Source organism: Hypanus sabinus, chromosome 4 (genome assembly GCF_030144855.1).
Source record: "Hypanus sabinus isolate sHypSab1 chromosome 4, sHypSab1.hap1, whole genome shotgun sequence".
In the NCBI taxonomy this organism is placed as follows: Eukaryota; Metazoa; Chordata; class Chondrichthyes; order Myliobatiformes; family Dasyatidae; genus Hypanus; species Hypanus sabinus.
The window spans coordinates 69477962-69501383 of NC_082709.1; the positions used below are offsets into that span (position 1 = coordinate 69477962).

At 36.6% G+C, this 23422-nt stretch overlaps 1 protein-coding gene across 5 annotated transcripts in view; it reads left to right on the forward strand.

Annotated features, from left to right (window-relative positions):
- The window catches only part of ikzf2 (IKAROS family zinc finger 2), a 166841-nt gene that overhangs the window by 100918 nt on the left and 42501 nt on the right, over positions 1–23422 (forward strand). For 4 of the 5 annotated variants that reach the window (XM_059967359.1, XM_059967358.1, XM_059967360.1 and 1 more), the window contains exon 4: positions 19946–20209. In XM_059967359.1, coding sequence (XP_059823342.1) covers positions 19946–20209 — 264 coding nt within the window. The remainder of the gene's footprint in view (positions 1–19945; positions 20210–23422) is intronic. The other variant, XM_059967362.1, reaches the window with a different exon arrangement.

Here is a 23422-nt window from a genome sequence, read left to right on the forward strand (position 1 = left end):
TATCACAACCTAATGGTTCTGAGGATGCAGATATATCAACGTCCAAAAATCAATAAGCAGTTTAATGCTTCAAGTGGGGATTTTTTTTGTACCAGCACATGGTATCTTTTTCAAACATTTAAAATACTTCTTCATCTTAATTTGAGATAACATTGCCAATCCTGGATTAATTTTTATCCAAATTGTTAATATCTTATCTCTTTTATATATTGATGGACATTGTTTATTTCTGTCATATTCTATATTTATTTTAAACTTTTGATGTTCACATGTTTGCTTTTGTCAATACCTTAATGATGGTGAACATCTAGAAATGGAAAAGAATTAGATTAAATCAGAAATGTGAAGCCATAAGTTTATAAGCCGTGAAAGTGTATTCTAAAATGGTACTGAATGAGGGACTTCTTTCAAATTATGTTAGTAGTGTGCCTGTTTATATATGCTTATTGTGCAAGCATATATAAATGCTGCAGAGGAATCACACACAATGTACTTTTTCCATTTGCATGTATTAAGCATGAGTAATTTCAGGAATCTTGTGCACCTGCTGAAACTGACCAAGGCGGACTGAATCACATCTGTACCAGTTAAAGGGGAGGTGACAGCTAAATTTATCCACTATTTGAAACTACTCTTTGATTTAGTCAGTACTTGAAGCAGTCATGCTTTCATAGATGTTAAAGTGGGACAATGTTTTGTTGATAGAAATGAGAAAAATTGTAACAATCCAGATCTCAGGAATCTCAGATATGGTGGAAGAAGGTAACCAAATATTTCTTCCAGCAGAAATAAAGCTCTGGTGGAAGAATTTAACTAAATTAATAAATATCTGTAATGATAACTTTAGATTTGGTTCTGATATCATAATGGTTTGAGACCTCAAAAGTTTAGGTGACCTCTGGGATTTAAGGTGAGAGGAGTAAGGTTTAAAAGGGGACATTCCATCTGCCAGCAGTACTGTGTTTATATGTTTACCACTCTTCCAATATTAATACTTTGTATGTATAATCTCTTGCCTTATAACTATTTTACCATGGCAGACATATTGTATACACATAAATAAACATATTATGATGAGGAGAATATTTTTTCTCTCACTTGAAAATATTGAGTTGATCTACCAGCATTTTGTAAGGCAAAGATTGATTAGGGATAGTCAGTGTAGCTTACTTGTTGGAAAATGATATCTCGCCAATTCAATTTGAGTTCTTCAAGATGCGACAAAGATGATTGATGAGGGCAGACTGTGAATATTGTCTATGTGTACTTTTGCAATGGCTTTAACAAGGTCCCTCATAGTAGGCTGGTCTTGATCCCATGGGATCTAGGGTGAGCTGGCCAATTGGCTACAAAATTGTCTTGGTGGAAAATGTCAACGGATGGAAGTGGAAGGTTGCTTTTCATATTGGAGGCATGTGACCAGTGGTATGCTATGGGGATCAATGCTAGGTCCACTGTTTGTCCTAATGTTCTCCAAATAGGAGGGCTTGAGTTATAAGGAAAGAAATTCTGGATAGGTTGGGACATTTTTCCTAGAACATTGGTGGCTGAGAGGTTTATAAAATCACAAAACGGATGGGAAAGGTGAATGGCCACAAGCTTCCCAAGGTAGGAAGCTCTAAAACTAGAGAACAGAGGCTTAAGGGGAGAGGAGAAAGCTTTAAAAGGGACTAGAGGGAAAATATTTGGCAAGGAACTGACAGATATAATTCTCACACAGAGGGTGGTAGGTGTATGGAATGAGCTGCCTGAAGAAGCTGTACAGGTAGGTACAACATTTAAAATATATTTAGACAGGCACATGGACAGGAAATTAATTAGAGAGATATGGGCCAAATTCTGACAACTGTGACTAGCTTCAGTAGACATTTTGGTAGGTATGGACACCTTGGTTCAAAGGGGCTGTTTCTGTGACAACTTGATTCTGTCCTACTCACACGCTCAATAATCTGGAGGACAGAGTGCATGTGCTTGATTGGTACAGGACCAGTGACTTTCAAAGATGGTATGCTTATACTATCTAGTCCTCTTCCTTACATTTTATATGCCCTCTATCCTGCAAGCTTCTCAATTCTATGATATCCAGATGGTTCAACCATGTTTTTTTTGCTTCCCCCCCACACCCCCCCCCCATGATCCTACTATTGCAACTGCTTCACTTCACACATACAGGAAATATCACTTATAGTTGCCCCCAGTGGCAATTCCATAAGAACTAGATTAGGTAAAAGACGATGTTACATTAGTACATCTTCCTTGCTTTCACTAGCTCAGAATAAGCAATTAACAAAAAATAAAGGGTGATTTAAAAGCATAATGTGTTTTAATATGGTAACTATACAAACACAAGTGTACCTTAGTCAGATCAAGAGCAATTAACAGCTGGGGAGGAAGTTACACCATTTTAGCTCTAAAGGTCTTCATTGAAGGCCATGCCATTGCAGCTGTAGATGAAGAGTAATGGGCATCCTTGTGCAGATACTTGAGGTATTATCTTGCTCATCCAATAACCTGTGTGAAATGTTATAGAGATTGTGTGGAGTTCATTTTCAGTCTTGCCTGGATCCTGCAATTTTTGATTAGTAATACTGTATGTCAAAACCTTTGTAACTGATGTTAGACCTTGAAGACGGAAGTCAAAGCATTAATTGCTCCAAATGCAGCAGCCACCTTTTATGTGAATGCTGAACTGGAAGGAGGACCAAGGGCACAACAAGACTCCAGTGTTGCTTCCTTCAGCAGATTGTGAGGCCAGATAATAACACATCTGAGAAGTGTGACATTGGGCCCATAGATATAAAGCTACTGTTCTCGCTTTGGTAGTTTTCATTCTCTCACCTTTTCTCCTCTGGTAGCTAACTAAAGGCAGCATTCATTATTAAAGACTTCCAGCACCCAGGACATGTCCTTTTCTCACTACCATCAGGAAGGAGGTACAGAAGCCTGAAGGCACACACTCAGTGATTCAGGAACAGCTTCTTCCCCTCTGCCATCCAATTCCTAAATGGACATTGAACCCTTGAACAATACCTCACTTTTTAGATCTATATTATTTGTTTTTGCATGATTTTTAATCTATTCAATATACATATGCTGTAATTAATTGTATTTATTGTTATTATTTTGTTTTTTCTTCTATATTATGTATTGCATTGAACTGCTGCTGAGTTAACAAATTTTATAACACATGCCGGTGATAATAAACCTGATTCTGATTCTGATTAAGCCAGAATTTTCATAACAAGACTATCCAATTTAAAGTCAGAACATTTGGGCATAGGACTATTTACTCTGCTATATATAAAAAAAAATCTTAATTTAGATAGAACCTTCCTGATCTGCTACTATAGTTGTGGTGAATGAAATCCAACATGCTATTTTGAGGACAGCCCCTATGGTGCAGGGAGAATGAGCAAGTATACCAGAAAGGGATGATTTATTTCTAAGTAAGAATGATATGGGATTTGGAATCCATCTGCTTGTGGTAAAATGCAAATCTGATTGCTGCCCTTGACTTACAAAGTGGCATAGGTCATACGGTAGAATATTTTATGAATTACCTCCTTTCAGGTGGAAAACACATGGCAAGCATTGCTTAAGTGATGGACTGCAGTGAAATGTCATCTGGAAGTGCAAAGGACATTAGTATCCTGAGTGAGCCTGCATTAATCAATGCACGTGCAGAACATTTTTCAGTGCCTTGAGAGCTACTCAGATAGAAGGAAGAATAGAACATTGCTCAGCACTTTTAAGAGAAGAAGAGAAATTGTTCAACAATTTCTGTTTTTAGCTCTCTGTATAGTAGAATGGTTTTGCAGGTATAGGAGTTGACATCTCATTGTTGGACATCAGTCTTCAGTTTGTTGTTACAGGCACAGTAATTAAGTGCCTGATTAAGGGAATATTTTTGGTTACTGTCAATCTCCAGGATGTTTCTATTGGACTTTGGGCAGTGCTGAATGTCAAAAGGAAATGATGAGACTTCCATAACACTGAAGATCATTAACAGGAATAGGTGAAGTGGTAACCTGTCAAGTAAGATTCTCTGTAAGCACATGAAAGTCAGATAGCGTCTATGGAAAAGAATAAACACTCAGCGTTTCAGGCCAAGACTCTTCATCGAGACAATAAATTTATGTGTCTTAACCTGGTGAGACTTCATCTTGAACATTGTGTTCAGGTCTGAGTATCCTACCAAAGCAGGGATACATTTGTGATTGAGGGAAAAGTGCAGAGGTTAACCAAATTAATTTCTGGAAGGTTGTGTTTGGAGAAGAGATTAAACAGACTAGGTCTGCATTTTTTTTAGGGTGAATGAGAGTATTCATTGAAACAGAAAATCCTCAAAGGGCATGAAAGAATAGATGCAAAACTAATATTTGCCTTGATAGGGTTGTCTGGAACAAAGAGTCACTGTTTTATAAAAAAAAGTGAGAGGCTATGTAGGACAGAGATTAGGAGAAATTTCTTCATCTATAAAATGATGAATCTTTAGAATTTACTACCAAGGAGATCTGTAGAATGTGGTTCCTTGCTATAGATTTTAGGTACTTGGGGAATGCAGAGATACAGTGCAGAAAAGTGTTGTTTAATGTAACAGATTGGCTGTGATTTCATAGAATGGCATAGCAATCCCAAGAGGCCAAGTACTATATTCTTGCTTCTGTTTCTTATATTTTTAATTGAACTACCTCTCAACTTGTACTGTGATCTAATGGAATGGATTTTATCATGAAGTAAGTTCATGAGGTTCCTCATAGCTCTGGTTCCTCTTGCCTTTTCCTTCTGATGTACAGTGGCCAAGGTCTGTGTTGTGATTATAGTTGGATTAGGTGTGATAATATGGCATGAGACCCTCTGTGGAGAGCGGTTCAGCATGCCACTAGATGGTTTTGTCAGCAAACTATCTTTGTAAAGGCCCTTGTAATACTCTTTTTACATTGCTTCTAGTGTTCTTGCCATTGTAATAATCTTTTCAGGGGTTTTATATGGGTGGTCTAATGCTATTTGTATTTACAGGGAATGATGAATCTTGCATTATGTGCAGTGCTCTAGGTTCACTTAAGAATATATATAAAAATGGGAGATCTGAGCAAAAGTAGGTTATTTAGCCTTTTCTGTCCACCATCCAGTAAAATCTTGGTTGGTCTTTTGCTTCATGCTACTTCTGCACTGACCAGATATCCCTCATATCTAAAAATAAATTCACATCTTTTGACTCTTTGGGAAGATCTCAGTTCTGGCAAATCCACGTCAGTGAAATTTGCTGATCTGTATTCAAAAGAATGAAATGAATTCTTCTCCCCTGACATCCCGAATGTATCCTAAATTGTAAGCTAGTTATTTAGCATGAAAACAGGCCCTTGATGGCTAGACAACCCTGCTGATCAAGATGCCTACCTAAACTGCCTCTATTTGCCTGCATTTGGCCTATATTACTGTGAACTTTTCAAGTCAAGATATATTTTGATTGTTGTAATTTTACCTGCCTCTAACACTTACCCTGTCAATTTGTTCTATAAACCCACCACCTCTGAGTGAAAACCGTGCTCCTCAGGGATCTTTCCTCTTACTTTAAATCTATGCCCTCTGGTTTTTGACAAACCAAAGTTAGTAAAAGACCAACTTCGAACCTATCTGTGTTCCTTATGACCCTATAAGGTTGCCCTTCAATTTGCCTCCACTGGAGGGGAAAAAATCTCAGCTTATCCAATTTTAACTTTAAATTCACGTCCTCCAGTCTTGCTAAGATCTTTGTGATTCATTTATGCATCCTCTGGTGTTCAATCACATTCCTTCTATAGCATTGCAAACAGAACTGCATACAATGTTCCAAGTGTGGTTTCACCAATGATTTGTACAACTATAACATGATGTTACAACTTGTACTCAAAGCCACAGCTTATGAAGGCAAGCATGTCATTGGCCTTTGTGATCTTCTTGTCTACTTGTGTCGCCAGTTTCAGGGAGCTATATGCTTATATGCCATAATCAATAACTTTCTAGATGACATAAAATTATGATGTGTTGTTGAAAGTGCAGAAGGTTATTGTTGATCACAAAGGGATTTTCATCAGTTACAGAAGTAGGCCAAGGAATAGCAAATGGATTTCCATACACTTAACAATGAGATGATGCACTTTGAAAAGTCAAACCAGAGTAGGGCACTAGAAAGGGATTTTGGAGTGCAATTACCTAGTCCATTGAAAGTGGTCACAGGTAGAGAAGTTGGCAAAAAAGCCATTTAGCACTCTGGCCTTCATCAGTAAAGGCACTGACATTGGGACATCATATTGTTGTTTTATATGTAAGTCATTGATGAGGTTGGATTTAGAATACTGCTTGTAGTTTTGGTCACCCTGTTATAAGAAAGACGTTGGAAAGATTTATGAAGATGTTGCCAGTACTAAAAGATCAGTGTTATTGGGAGAAGCTGGCTAGGCTGACCCTTTATTCCTTGGAACATTGGCAAATGAGGGGTGAGCTTTAAGAAATATATAAAATTTAATGAGAAGCATAAATAAGGTGGATGATAAATATCTTTTCTCCAGAGTAGGTTTAGGATGAGGAGAAAAACTTGATAGCAGTCTGAAGGGGGGACTTTTTAATCCAAAGGACAGTGCGTATATTGAACTGCCATTGGAACCGTTTGAGGAAGGTACAATAGTATTATTTAAAACACAATTGAATAAGTACATGGAGGAGTAGGGCTTACAGGGATATGGGCTGAATGCAAGAATTTTGGTCCATCTGGGTGGGCACTGTGTCTGAAGAGCCTGTATTGTGCTGTATTGCTCTATGATTCTATAACCCCAAGTCTGTATGTCAACAATACTCTCTAAATCCTTGTCATTTGTGTAAGTCCTGGCCTAGATTAACTTGCCAGATTGCACTGTAGAGTAATGTAATTGGGAGAAATGTGACATAATTCACAACCATTGATGTTGAGTTGGGGTTTCGCTTTAAGATGACATGATGACGTGATGACATGGTTACGTAAAGATTTTTAGTGCACTTTTGTTTTTAGCTTTTGCAGTTCAATAAGATGCATTACAGATTTCTTTAAACATAAAATGCCTCACTTCAGTTTATTGTGAAGCCCTACAGCATCACTTCGCATTGATCTGAGTTAATATTCCATCTTCTATTCCTTTGCTAACTTACCCATTGTAACTTTGGATAACCTTTTTCATTGTCCACTATATCCCCAGTTTTGGTGTCATCTACAAATTTGATAATCATGCAACTGACATTCTAAACCAAATCATTAATAAATATGACATTCAACACAAGCCTGAGCACCGATCCCTGTGGCACTCCACAGGTCATAGGCCTTCAATCAAACTGCAGCTCTCCACTACCTACTTTTACTTCTTCTGCAACCAGATCAATTTTGTATCCAGTTCACTAACTTGCCCTGAGTCTTGTGTACTAACCTTCCAGGCCACCCTACCATGTGGACCTTGTCAAAGGCCTTGCTAAAGTCGATATAACCATCATGTACCATCCTGCCCTTATCAATTGTCTTAATCAGTTCTTCAAGTAAATTAAATTCATGATTTCTGGTGTACAAAGCCATAATGACTAATCCTAAATCAATTCTTGCCTTTATGAATGAAAATAAATACTGTTTCTCAGAATCCCGTCCAACAGATTTTCTTCCACTGATGTTAGGCTCACTGGCCTGTAGTGCTCTATCTTGTCTGTGCAGCCCTCCTTAAGGAATGGCATAAATTGTAAATAAGTACAGTAAAATTCAGATCCTTTATATAGATTCAGAATATGTGAAATCCTGGTGTACATATTTTAATGTTTTAAAATTAAAGTGAAATGCTAAATTAATTTCAATTTGTATATTTTTTCTATATTTATTTTCATGCTTAATATTTATTGCTTCATCTAATTGTTCTGCAAAGGTAGTAATGGCTTTCATTATGGACTGGGTGTTGTATTACAATCACTTCAAAACATTCATTTAGCATCATTTTATTGCCATCTATCAAAAAAAAATTCAGAATGGTTAACAAATGAGCATATCAGAAAAATGAATTTAAAGGAAAGAATTATCTACATAAGTGTGACAGCAGCATCACTTTCAAACTAGACATAGTAATCACCACAGGTTTACTTCTCTAAAGGAGAATAATGTATGAGTTATTTGTTTAAAATCTGAATACCTTATATATAGCAGCTTCTCTATTGAAAGTAACACCCCAAACAGCCTTTGTGATAATAAAATTCATATTTTCTGCATTATTAGTAGTCCTTTTTAATTACTGGTATGTGACATTTTGGTTTTGCAGAGTGACTAAAGAAGCTAATTGTTACAACTTCAAGGAGCACTATAGTTATGTATTATTATCAAGTACATGATTTAAATTGCTAAAGAAATTTAAGAGACGGCTTACATTTCATGTTTATAGACTGCATATTCATCACAATCTTTTTTTGAAAATAGTCTTCTACTTTTATGGAATGATTTGTTTGATAGAAGCTGGTTTTGCTTTTATGATGGAACATACAGCATAGAACAGTACAGCGTAGGAACAGGCCCTTCGGCCCGCAATGTTGTGCCAAACCAGTTAAATTAGTAATTGAAAGGCTGACTAAACTAAACTCTTCTGCCTTCACAATGTCCATACACTTCCATTTTTCTCGCATTCATGTGCCTATCTGAACATCTAAAAAAGTCCCTAATGTTTCTGTCTCTATCACCATCGAAGGCTTCCATCACTTGGTGTAAAAAAAACTTACCCCTCTGAAGTTTGATGTTCTTTAAATCTCATAAGGTTCACAGTTTTTCTTTTCTAAAATTGCTGTTTTCATATTTTAAATTAAAATTTCAAGAAGCAAACTTGTGTTGAATATTTTAAAAGTATTTGGCAAGCATTTATAAATATATCTTTAAAAGAAACTAGTTGAAATATTTTTTCTACCACATTTATTATTTGTATTAAAGGAGATTTGGAAATATGATTATTGAATCTAGTTGATTGCAAAATTTATGAAGGCATTAATGAACCCAGTGAAGAACCTATTTAATGTCACATCATTATCTGGGGAGATTATATTTTTCAAATTTAGCTGTCATATTTCTTCTGTTCAAGCAAATGACAGATAAAATAGTATTTTATAGGTGAAAGGAGATGTCCTGAGAAAGGTACAGTATGGATGCGAGTCCTGTTTTCTTTCTTTTGTGTTAGTCATTTTAATAACTGTCAAAATTTCAATCTTCTTGTCACAATACCCAACTGACGTTTGAAATAGATTCAGTTTAACAGCTATTGATAACTTCTGTATTAATCTCAAATTATTAATTTCTTGAAACTGCAGACAAAGTTACACATTTCAAATTAGAGTACTGTGATTCCACATGTAGCCTTTTGCCAAGAAATTGAACTGACATGATGTATTTACAGATGTAAGAAATTGTCAATAGACTATAAGCCAAGGATCAAGTTTGTCCTTTGAACATACCAGTTTCACATTACTTATGCTTTGTAACTGCACTTTCTACCAGAGTAACAAAGTTTGAAAAAAAACAAATTTCAGAACATTATGGAAATCCATAATCTATTACAACTAGAACTCACAAGCGATCTCTTCCATAATTACAGCAGTCTTATGGAACTCCTTTCCCTTCCTTTACTGTAAGAAAGGAGATGTTTTCTAGTTCGGATTCTGTCTTCCCACCGTTTCACCTAAATTTCTATCCGTCTAACCAAACGCCCTCAGCATTTCAGACCCACTAACAGGACCCAGAACATTTTGTAAACTAGCTTGTATTTCCTTAAGAATAATTCAACATGTCAGCCAATATTTTGTGAGGATAGAAAAGAGTTAACTTTTCAGTCACTGATCCATGACCAGAACTATTACCTTATTTGATACCTTATTTCATTTTGTGCATCTGTATAATATAGCCTGACTTGCTGTGTATTTTTAAAACTTTTTGTTTTTTTATTTCAGAATACTAGCACCTCATTTTTTTTTCTATTTTATGTAATTCTAATTCATGGCTGAACCTGATAATTTTCAATGCTTTTTTCTAAAGGGCAAAAGTGTATCCTAAGTATGATATCCTGCACAATGCATCTAATCAGCCTCAATAGAAACTAACCTGTATTTAACACTAATATTGTGGCATTTAACTGAAGATTTCACTTTTTCAACTCATAAACAAGTTCATTTCTACAGTTAGGAGATGGAATTCTGGGATTACATAAGTAGCCTTAGGCTTGATCATTGCTTGTCCTAGACACAAAATGAATCACATGTACAGTGGTAACCTGGAGTGAATTATTACATAAACAATTAACAAATACGATCTATATATTTGTTATATTGCAACCAAAGATGTAATACTCATTGCTAGACACAAATGCTATTAATAATTACCCAGAGACAACAGATATACTTTAGAATCCAAACATCATGATTAACTTGGATGCTGCATGTTCAAATTAGAATTATTTGCACTTTAAAGAGCAAACCATCAATGATAACTACAAGGTATTTTAAAGTAAGGTTTTCAAATGTTAGAGAATTGTCATAATTAGGACTAATTTGAATAAAACTTGTATTTTCTCATTGTTCCTTTATAAAGTAATGTTAGTAGCATTAAATTTAAATCGTAGAATTTAATAAATATTTCTTAAGTTCTGGCCTAACACAAAAATATATTTGTTTTCATCTCAAGCTTATGTATTCTTGATCTATTAGTGAAGCTTGTGGAAAGTTTACAACTAATGTAGGCTAATTTAGTTTAATATAGCTCAGTGGGGTAGACGTGTATGTGAAATATCCAAATGAAAAGTGGTTTGTTTTCAGACATTTTCTGATGGTCTTTACTTATGGTACATAAGGTCATTCAGCCTGTTGTATCCATGCTGACTCTCAATCGATTAGTTTCATTTCCCCCTCCTCACTTCTCTGCAGTGCCGCAATTTATTCTTCCTCACTTGCCCATCAACTTTCCTTTGATTCTTCTGCCATGTTTTACATAAATCAGCAGTTGACCTATGCCCATGTTCTCAACAGGCAAGCTCCATGCTGAAACTAATGTCAGGATTGAAATTGGGACCTTGAAGCAGCTACTTTTCCCATGTATTCTTTTGGATCTTCTTAGAACTAAGTGACTAACAGAAATCTCCAAAACTTGACCATCATATCATTCTGAAGCTTCTTCTCATTGCTAAACCTTATTGTAGATGGGTCATATTCTGTGTGGAGGTCAGTGACCAGTGTTGTGCCTCAGGGATCTGCTCTGGACCCCCACTCTTCGTGATTTTTATAAATGACCTGGATGAGGAAGTGGAGGGATGGGTTGGTAAATTTGCTGATGACACAAAGGTTGGGGGTGTTGTAGATGGTGTTGAGGGCTGTGAAGTTACAGCGGGACATTGATAAGATGCAAAACTGGGCTGAGAAATGGCAGATGGAGTTCAACTTAGATGAGTGTGAGGTGGTTCATTTTGGTAGGTCAAATATGATGGCAGAATATAGTATTAATGGTAAGACTTTTGGCAGTGTGAAGGATCAAAGGGATCTTGGGGTCTGAGCTATAGGACACTCAAAGCTGCTGCGCAAGTTGACTGTGTGGTTAAGAAGGCATACAGTGCATTGGCCTTCAACAATCATGGGATTGAGTTTAGGAGCTGAGAGGTAATGTTACAGTTATATAGGACCCGGGTCAGACCCCACTTGGAGTACTGTGCTCAGTTCTGGTCGCCTCACTACAGGAAGGATGTGGAAACTATAGACAGGGTGCAGAGGAGATTTACAAGAATGTTGCCTGGATTGGGTAGCATGCCTAATGAGAATAGGTTGAGTGAACTCGATCTTTTCTCCTTGGAGTGACGAAGGATGAGAGGTGACCTGATAGAGGTGTATAAGATGATGAGAGTCATTGATCGTGTGGATAGTCAGAGGCTTTTTCCCGGGGCTGAAATGGCTAGCATGAGAGGGCACAGTTTTAAGGTGCTTGGAAGTTGGTACAGAGGAGATGTCAAGGGTAAGTTTTTTACTCAGAGAACGGTAAGTGCGTGGAATCGGCTGCCGGTGATGGTGGTGGAGGCAGATATGATCTTTTAAGAGACTCCTGGATAGGTATGTGGAGCTTAGTAAAATAGAGGGCTATGGGTAACCCTAGGTAATTTCTAAGGAAAGGACATGTTCGGCACAGCTTTGTGAGCCGAATGGCCTGTATCATGCTGTAGGTTTTCTGTGTTTCAATTAATTATATTTCCCTTAACTAATTGAAAGATCTATTCTGTTATTTTTTAATATTGTTAGCTTTTACCCTTATCTACAGTGGATTCCGGTTAATTGGAACACATTGGGATCAGTCCATTTTGGCCTAATTAAACGGCTGTCCCAATTAGCCAAAGCTTCATGGAAATAGTTAAAAAGATATAAAAAAGACAAACTGCTTTTGAACTGAGTAACAAATTATGTGTGTAAATTAAGTGCATTAGAATGTTATCAATACGACTACAGTACTATAAAATTGTGTATTAGTTTCTAATAGTTGGTTTGGTAGCTATCTGTCGAATCTGACGATAACAGGAAACCTGTGTAAGAGAACTTTTAAAGCGGAAAAGCTGTTACACTAGGGCAGTTCCGCTCTCTCGACTTCAAGTCCAGGTCCAGTAGTATGAATAGTGATCACAACTGGGGTTTACCTTGTTTGCAGTGGGTGACCATGACTACTTCTGTGCCTTGTTCTGCCCTTCGCTCTCCACAGAGTGGTGCAGAGCCACCTTCCTGGCTGTTGGATCTCACTGTAGATCTCATTCAACAGTCTGGCAGAGCTGACTTCGCATGCTGGGATAGGCTTGTCCCTATCTCGCTGGGGTATAAGGCCCATCAACTATCCTCACCTGGTTTATCCCTCCTGTTGAAGTAGTGTACCAGAGTGTGCCTGTTGTCACATGCAAACAGCTTTTTAGAGCCACAGGTGAGAACTGAGTGCATGCTGCTCTTTTGATTGAATGTTCATTCATTCATTCTTTATGTGCCATGTCATATAACCTGGTTTGTCATTGCCTTCTTCTGGGCAGTGTCTTTAAAGACACATGACCCCAGCCATTATCAGTACTCTTTAGAGGTACTCTGCCTGGCGTCAGCGGTCACATAACCAGGATCTGTGATATGCACCAGCTGCCCATATGGCCATCCACCAACTGCTCCTATGGCTTCACGCGACCTTGATCGGAGTGCTAAGCAGTGTAGCACACACCTTGCTCAAGGGATCCCTGTAGGCTAGTGGAGGGAAGGAGCACCTTACACCTCCTTTGGTAGAGGTGTATCTCCACCTCATTATATAGTGATTGACTGTAAATCAGTACAGGTAACTAGTGTAGATTACGGACTGTCTTCATACAATTTTCAGCAATTTCTTCCTCCAGTTCTTCATTTACAATTTAACATTCATGATGATTGTCAATACCCTCAAATTCTTTGTATTATCTAACTAGTTGAAGTGATGAAATTGTTTAATTTACACTCCTAGCCATTGCTGCCATCTTTAAGGCTGAATGCTTGAAACTGCACTGAGCAATTATCTTTCTGCTTATTTTTCACCAAATATCAGTGACATATTACTGCTTTTTAAACAAAATTGGAATCACTTTATTATCAGTATGTGAAACATACCGGAATTGATTGTGGTTTGGTGCCAAGCATGAAACACAGGACAATACCATGACATACAACGCAGTCGACAATTTACAATCGACAATTTACAAGGCAATAGTTCAAACAGCCACAAGCAATCAACAATTAGCACAAAAGTCAATAATCAGTTTTAAATATGAACTCATGAACAGACTTAAATAATTATCTTCAGAACAAAAGGGCAGGAAAGACCATTTAATGGATTTTGTGCAGGGACAATTAGGGTATTACACCTGTGAGTTTTGTTCTGGACAGGAAAGAAGTTTCGGAAACGACATTTAGGTCTGGTGGTGATGGCAATTTGGTGAATGATAACTGCGGTTGGTGGAGTCAGTGGTAATTTTTCCAGCTCTTTGCTTTGGTGATGAACAGGTCTTTTAGTGTTGGTAGCTGACAGCCAATGATCTTCTCCACTGAGTGGACCACTCACTGCAGTTTGGACTGGTTAAGGGTGAGGCGATGGGAAACTAAACAGTGATGGAGGTGGAAGAGACACACACCCAACTGATGCTATTTCAAACCTGTTTGCTCTAAGCGTGGTGTAGTGTCTAACGGCCACGTGAGTGCACATGTCTGAATCAGAATCAGGTTTATTATCACCAACATCTGTTGTCAAATTTGTTAACTTAGCAATTGTAGTACAATGCAATACATAATAATACAGAAAGAAAAAATAAGTAGAATAATTCCAGTAGGTGTAGATATATATAAATAAAATAGGTTAAAAATAGTGCAAAATAGAAATAATGTAATTTTTAAAAAGTGAGGTGTTCAAGGGTTCAATGTCCATTTAGGAATTGGATGGCAGAGGGGAAGAAGCTGTTTCTGAATCACTGAGTGTGTGCCTTCAGGCTTCTGTACTTTCTTTTATATGGTAACAATGAGAAGAAGGCACATCCTGGGTGATGGGGTCCTTAATTATGGATGCCGCCTTTTTGAGACACTGCTTCTTGAAGATATCTTGGATACTATAGAGGCTAGTATCCAAAATGGAATTGACTAATTTCACAACTTTCTGTAGTTGTCGGTCCTGTGCAGCAGGCCTCCCATACTAGACAGTAATGCAGCCAGCCTTTCAGAATGCTTTCCACAGTACATCTATAGAAGTGTTTGAGTGTTTTAGGTGACAATCCAAATCTTTTCAAACTCTTAATGAAATATAGCCACTGTCTTGCCTTCTTTATAGCTGTATCAATTTGTTGGAGCCAGGTTAGATCCTCAGAGATCTTGACTCCCAAGAACTTGAAATTCCTCACTCTCTCTGCTTCTGATCTCTCTGAGGATTGATTCATGTTCCCTCTTCGTACTCTTCCTAAAGTCCACAATCAGCACTTTCGTCTTACTGACGTTGAGTGCAAAGTTGTTGCTGCAACACCACTCAACTAGCTGGTATATTTCGCTCCTTTTATGCCCTCTCATCTCCATCAGAGATTCTACTGATGGTGTATCATCAGCGAATTTATGGATTGTATTTGAGGTATGCTTGCCACACAGTCATGGGTATTGAGGATGTAGATCATTAAACATACACCTTTGTGATGTGCCAGTGAAGATCGTCAGTGAGGAGGAGATATTATCACCAATTTGCACAGATTGTTCATCTAGGAAATCGAAGATCCAATTGCAGAGTGAGATACTGAGGCGCAGGTTCTGTAGCTTATCGATCAGGACTGTGGGAATGTTGGTGTGAAACACTGAGCTATAGTCAACAAACAGCATTCTGACATGGGTGTTTGTGTTGTCCAGGTGATGTAAGACCATGTGAAGAACCATTGAGATTGTGTCTGCCATTAACCTATTGTGGCGATAGGCAAATTGCAGTGGGTTCAGGTCCTTGGTGAGGCAGGAGTTCATTCTGGTCATGACCAACCTCTCAAAGCATTTCATTAAGACAGCTTACACTACTCTTCTTAGGCACTGATGTAATAGTTGCCTTTTTGAAGCTGGTGAGAACTTCTGACCATAGCAGTGAGAGGTTGAAAATGCTAGCTCTGATGCAAGTTCAAAACTGTTCAGCGTCTCCTTCCCCAATTAAATGGCATTGTCTCTCAAATAAACAAAGGGAATCCTGGCTATTTTCTAGATTAGTTTTTTGTTCTTTAATAGTTGTCCCAAATAAGCAGTTAACCCAATTAACCAATGGTACAATTAACCAAAATCCACTATATCCTTTTAAGAATCAGAGATTCTGTTTAAATGTTGCATTTCTAACTTGTTCAGAATGGTTGTTGTAATATAGCAATACAAATCCATACTATTCATAGAATTTTACATACCTGAAACAAGCTATTGAACTGAACTGGTCTATACCAGTATTTATGTCCCCAGCAGCCTCCTCTCATTTTGATTTGTCTTTCCTATTCATTATCTCAGTTATACTATTTTAGTGTTTTTTTATAAATGCTCTTCCATTCTCTATTTTAGGATGCATTATTGTTTTATATAGTTGGATTTGTGAATGAGCTGCTGTAATCCTAGCTGTGGTCACTTTGTCCACCTGCTGACCATTTTATATAACTTGTATACCCTGTGTGGGTTTATTTGGACTATAATGATCCTATTACAAACAGAAAACTCGGGGCAATCCACTTTACAGATCGTCTTGCAATGTGACTTTATTTCTTGGTGGTGGACAGTGAGAGGTGTTTGTAGGCCTATGATCGTTTGAGAGGATGATGATCTGATCTCATTTGCGACTTCTGGAAATAGAGTTGCTCATGTTGAGTATATTTTTATTGTGATCTTCTTGTCTTTTGAGAGCCTGAATGGAAGCATAAAAACAAATTACTTGTCAGATTTACCTTTTAGTCACTTCACCCTCCATGGTTTGGTTTCCAATAGTTCTACTGGCTGCAATACACACATCAGAAACTGTTTTGCTAATTTGCAAATATAGCTGTTCCATTACGTGGAGTTTTGATCTATATTCATATTGTATTTCTCATTTTTTTTAAGACCTGGCCCATTCTATCTGGTCCACTATCTGGCCCATTGGATCTATATGAACTCTCAGGCTCATAGAGTCATACAGCACAGAAGTAGCCCCTTTATGTTTATGCTGACCTTAAATAATCTATCTGCAGTAATCCTATTTATCAGTGCTTGTTCAGTAGCCTACTATGCCTTGTCGATTCAGTTATTCATCCAGATGCATCTTAAATATTGTGAGTACTTGCTTCTACCAACTTCTCAGGCAAAATGTTCCAGACTTCAACCATGTTCTGGATGAAATGTTCCACAGATTCCCTTATCCCTCAGTGTAAACCTATATTCTCTAGTCTTGGACATCTTTGCCTTGGGGTATGGTATTTTGCCTTTTATCCTATGTCTGTCTTTCACAATTTTTGTATTCCTCCTAGCAGGTCACTTTTCAGCCTCCTCTACTTCAGGAAGAACAAACATAGCCTGTCTTGTCTCTCCTCCTAACTGAAAAATTCATTTCCCCACCCCTCACCCAGGCAACATCCCTGGTAAGGGCTGTATGGTAACATAGTGGTTAGTACAGCGCTTTACTGTACCAGCAACCCTGGTTCAATTCTGACCGTGCTCTGTACGTTCTCCCTGTGACCATATGGGTTTCCTCCAGGTGCTCCGATTTCCTCCTACAGTGTAAAGACGTACCAATTCATTGGTTAACTGGTCATTGTAAGTTATCCTGTGATTCAGCTAGGGCTAAATCAGGGGTTGCTGGGTGTTGTGGCTCAAAGGGCTGGAATGGCCTATCCATGTATCTCAATAAATCAATAAATATTTTATCTGCACAATCACAAACACATACTCATCGGTCTTATTCCCCTACTTATTTCTCAGACTACATCTAATTATCTTGCAACTCTCCTGTTGGGTCAATTCAAGGAACCAATTAACTTACTGATATTTTTTTGAGAAACCTGCATAGTTGCAGGGCAAATGTGCAAATTTCACATTGACAACAATGATCAGTATCAAACCTAGAGACACAAGAAACTGCTGATGCTGGAGTCTGGAGCAAAAAGCAATCCACTGGAGAAACTCTGTTGAGGGGTCGGGGTTGAGGAGAAAGGAGTTGTTGATGTTTCAGATTGAGGCCCTGTGTCAGAATCAAATCCGGTTTGCTGGTTTGCATTGTGTGGCTGCAGCACTGACTGTGCTGGCTAGTGAGGATAGTCCAGGGTTCATGCTCCCTAGTATCTCATATCAATAATTTCATTTTTTTTTTACAAATTTCAGTTGTTCTAATTGTTATTAATTCACCTTTACATTGTTTGAGTCATTTTGATCAAAGCAAAGATATGATTGAAAGAATTTGTATTTGCATAGTATCTTTAGTATTTGAACTAGATTGCAGAGTACTTAAGTCAGAAGTTTGGGTAAATATGTCAGCCAATTTGCATAGCAAATTCATATAACTGTAATTAGATAAGCACCAGAAATCTATATTTAATGTTTGTGTTTGATGAATACATGTTGACCAACATATTTGAAGGATCTCCTAGTTGTGCCTTGAGTGATGCTATTACATCTTTAACATCCATCTAAGAGACAACGGGACTTCAGTACATTAAATCCAAAAGACAAAACCATCATTCAAGTGTCAGTCTAGTCATCCAGAATGAACTGGAGTTGACAAAAATCCTGTTGAACCAAATCCGTGCAATAGATTTACACTTGCATTTGAACGTTTATTGTTTGAAATTGTTTTGTACCTATAGCTCACTTTTTTTTTATTCGTTATCATGGTGAATAGCTAGTGGAACAAAAATGTCAGTTTTGCCTTTTTGGAGTAGAATGGTGAGTTAATCAACAGTTCACCTGTATTGTTCTGAAGACTGAAATATATTCTGTGCATTTCTTTGAAACTTAGATATTCAGTTAAACTAACAGCATTATTCACTTTAATATAAAGATGTATCATAATTCCCATTTAAATCACTGGTATGCTTTAAATTCAATTTTTGCATTGCATTCCAGCAGAAAATAAATGGGAACTAGCCTTAACTTGTTTCAGTTATCCAGAGCTCCAAAAGTTAATTTTGTTTAGGAGTGAGGAATCTTCTGGTCCTACTAAAGTGACCTTGTTGCTGATCACATTAAAGCTAGCAAGTTGCTTTGAATGCAAGTATATGTAGATAAAATATTAAAACAAAATAAAGCACAAAGCTTTTAAACTAAATAAATATGTTTTCTTTCAATTACTACATGCCGTATGATTCTCAAAGCTCAATACAGAAGGAACAGATCAAAGATTAATTAAGAATGAATTGTATGATAACTTCAACAGGTAGAAAGGAAGGGTTTATTATTAACTCCTCACCTTGTAGTGTAGGAGATATCACATATAAGTTTGTAAGTGCATGAGAAATATAGGAATGTAGGGCATTGAAGAATTAATACACAGTACTAAGTGTGGTGCACCTTTGTATTACCAGTCAGTTCCAGAGTTGTTCCTTCATGCTTTGAGGATGAAAAAAGAGGCTTGGAAAAATAAATGGGGATATATTAGTATTCAATGCAGATGGCTAGCATATGAATTTATAACAACTACTCTTTCAGCTCTGCATGGTTAGAAGATCTTTTTATAACTAGTACTTAAATCCTTAAAGAACTAAGTTATCAAGCTAAAGGCAGTGTATCTTTATTTTACTTGGCCAACTATAAACATTGTAAAGAGAAGCAGTATTTTGTCTTGTTGCAAAATTATTGATACTGGTAAAATGCTTCTGAATCTTAAGATTCCATAGATGAACAGGTTTTCACAATCAAAGGTTCCTTATGTGATATGTGAAGAAAAAGTGTGTTATGTATGTTTTTAAGTTGGATGAAACAAAGATCTTTATCAGAGTACATGGGGGAAATGGGCTGGCTGCTTGTGCTGTTGCAAGTACTGAGAACTCCAGAAATTGCATTCCGCTGAGACATGCACCAAGAGCTGTCCCAGACAGTGAGTGCAGGAAACTGCACACCACAATATCTACAAAAACAAATGGCTAGGACTGCCTCAGTGACATACAGGTAATAATAGATCAGTGGTTTTAAAAAACACAATACAAATGCTATTCTTCTGTATAATGACAGTTGTTCACAGTTCATTTCTGTTTGCAAGTAGTTAAGTATACTTCATTTGGCTGAAGCCTATTTTTCATCATTCTCTGTTTCCTAATTGACTATCAGCCATGTGTATTTAGGAGAAAGAAGTGGAATGAAGGAAAAAAGAAGACCTTTCTTTACTTTGAACACCTGTCTGTACATGATGACATTTTTATTCTAAATGTTTTGTTTGTTTTTGCAGCAAACTCCATCAAGATAGAGATGCACAGTGATGAGGATGATGGAAAAGTTCTTAAACAGGTTGACCAGGCCAGAAGCAAAGAGGAAATGAACACCATGGAAGAATCTATGGTGGAAAGCAACGGAATGACTGAAAGCAACCAAGGGCAGGAGATACAAGCTGATGGAGGAGTACGACTTCCGAATGGTAAACTGAAGTGTGACATCTGTGGGATGGTTTGCATTGGGCCCAATGTTCTAATGGTACATAAGCGGAGCCACACTGGTAAGCAGCAAAAAGAAAAGTTGATTGTACACTAGATAAGAAATGTGTACTTCGAAAGGAACCAAATTGTGGTCCACTTTTAGCTATAGATACATTTTCCAACAGTTAAATTTAAAAATATCACCAGTGTGGTGCAATAAAGTAGAAATTGTGAGTAAATACATCTTTGTAATATTTTAAAGTTGCACAAACTCATATATGCTGACATAATTAAGATTATTATCTAGCATTTTCAAACACTTTATAAGCCTTCTATAAAACAGACTGAATTTTGCTGCCTTAGAAATAACAACGTTAATTATCAACAAAAGTTAATGCAAAATCTACAATTCCCAGATTACTAACTGTATTAATCCATTATTTTTCTCATTTGCAAGATATACTTTCCAATTGCTGGTTATCATTTAGGGTTTTGATTCTTTTAGTATTAAAAAGTTCTGGATAAGTAGTGTTTGCAAACTATTGAAAATATACTGAAATCAGAGCCTACGAATTCCAGAATAGATCTTCATCAATGTTAAATTCAATTAGCTTTATTTATAATAGGGATTATAAAATTAATTTGTTTTTGAAAAAATAGAACAGCAAATATTTGAGGTTGTTGTAGTCTGTAATTTATCCATTTGCTTTACATTCGTAAGGTTATATTTTATGATGATTAGGCTGACACAAATGCTAACAATGCCCAGAATTGTAAATAAATACAAAAAACCTTGTAGAAAACTTATAGAAAAATACTTGAGAATATGACTATAAAAAGAATGGGCATCACTGTTACTTATTAAGGTATCCATTAATGAATGGGAGTGTTTATAATGATTTAATTGTCTGTTGTACCTTATTTATCCTTGAAACCTGTCATTGGTAGTTTGGAAAAGAATTGTCATTGAGGTCCCCTTAGCAGATTACCATGTCCAGACCTGCACACACTTGCATTGCAATATGGAAGTCCTGGAATATATGGAGATCCGTAGCTAGTACCTATGATATCCTTCTTTCCTGAGGGTCCAACCTTTCAACTTTATGCCCTTCAGTTTATGTAACATAGACATTCGCTTAAGTCTTGTCCTGGAAATGTATGGTAAATGGAGAAATTTTAAACTTATTGTAGTTAATATGAATATTGTGAATATGATTTTATTAATTTTGTCTTTCAATTTACTAACTATTTCTAGTTATCTCTGATTATGATGTGCTAACTTTTAAAAGGCATTAGGGTGGTTTGGGTTTTAGTCTTAGTATCCATTTCCTGAGTCTGGGTTATCATTGGCAAGCCATTCTTGTTTTGTGGGATGGTTGATTTTGTGAAGCTTAGAATTCAATAGCCTCTGTGATGTTGTATGAAGTTAGTGTGGCTGTAGGATGCATCTAGGGAAGAACACAAAATATGTACATGGAGATCAAGATTAAGGTATCTTTTATAGTGTAATAACACATTCAGAAAAACTCTGTATGTTAGAAATGCTAAGGAAAGAGCAGACTATACATTGATGATTCCAAGTTAATGATGACTTAAAGACCTCTGTGGCACATGTTCCAGTAGATGGATATGGAGGGCACCTATGTTTTATTGACTTGCTGATACCAAATTCTTTGGTTCTCAATGCCAGATAATAAACTAAGAGATTAAATATTCAAGGGAAATAAAATTATTGATACTAAAGAAGTATTAAAGAAATGCTTTTCTTGACCAAACATGCAATCTGAAAACTGCTAGGGAAACATTTTAAATATTTTAAGAAGATTGTTTGCATTGTTTCTCTTTCCTATTTCCTTTCTTAGCCAGAAACAGCAGCAGTGATTTCTACTAGTGCTGCTAGTTTATTGGTTGGGCAACAGACCAAAAGGTCCTTCATGTCTCATTTCCATGCATAAGAAGTCTGAAAATGAATGACATTTTAGAGTAGAATTTGAATGGTGTTTGCTTATGGAGGTTGTTCTGCAGAGTAGTGGAAGTTTGGCCAACTAACAACAGTTTGTCTGCTCAAGTTGCCAAAATTCTACTCCTTGAGTTTTATTTATGTTTGTTCTCTTCATACTCATTTCCAAATATTTAGTTGGTTGTCTTTTACATTATATTTCAAACAATGCCTCATTATATTCTTCCCAAAAACCTCTTTAATTTTATTTACAAATAAATCTAGGCTAGTACTCTCTTAATACTAACACAAGAGATTCTGCAGATGCTAGAAATCCAAAATAACAAATACAAAATGCATGAGGAACTCAGAAGGTCAGACTGTGGCTTAATACTAATTTACTAATATCCTTTCAATGTTGAACTACTTAAGTTCTTCGATTATTTGGAAAATATTTGATAATTTATAAAAGTTAGTCCTTTGGCAATGTACGAATTAGTTTGCTAAAGTTTATCATGGTTTTAGAAGTAAAGTCTACCCACTTAAATAAAGTAGAACACTGTGCACAAAAGGTAAAATAAAGCTTCTCTTTAATCATATTTGGTTCTCTAAAATCTCTTCTTGCTGGAAGACACCATTCAAAGTGCAGGCAGTTCCAAAAAAGAGAGAGCTAAAACCAGAATGACGGTCACATGGGTGCATTTTCATTGATCAAAGTACAAATATTTTGGGACATGTCACATACAGCATAAAAGATTCTGAAATGCAAAGGAATTGACATAAAAAGAAGGGATACAAGCAGGAAAACTAAGAATTCATACAGATAAAAGGACATTACATTGTCACCATATGATAAAATTGGGTCCAATGCCTTTAGCACTTTATTTAATTTCATTTCAAATCACCTACTAAAATTAAGTCTGTTGGACAGATATATTTTCCAGGACTAATGTATTGGTTACATAGTTGGGTATAAATGTTTTTATCTGACATGAGCAAATGTTGGTTACTTTCTTACATGCCCTTTGGAATGAATTTATTATTTGCACTTTTTCCTTATCGAGAACTGTATTTCCAAGTTTTGAATTTCATGATGGAAATTTGTCAATGAAGTTCAATAATAAAATAATAAAATAACTAGTTCAATAATAAAATAACATGGTCCTTGTTTCAATATAGATTGTGATGTAATAAGTATTTTGGCAATGCCATTGTTGGAACTAGATCTTTCCTAGAAGAGTGAATTTTTTGCAAGGTCAGGAAAATTAGGTGAAATTCAGCTCCATATAGAAATATGATAGCACCTGAAACAGGGTTTCTAGGGCAAGATACATGTGAATTTTGAGTTACCACT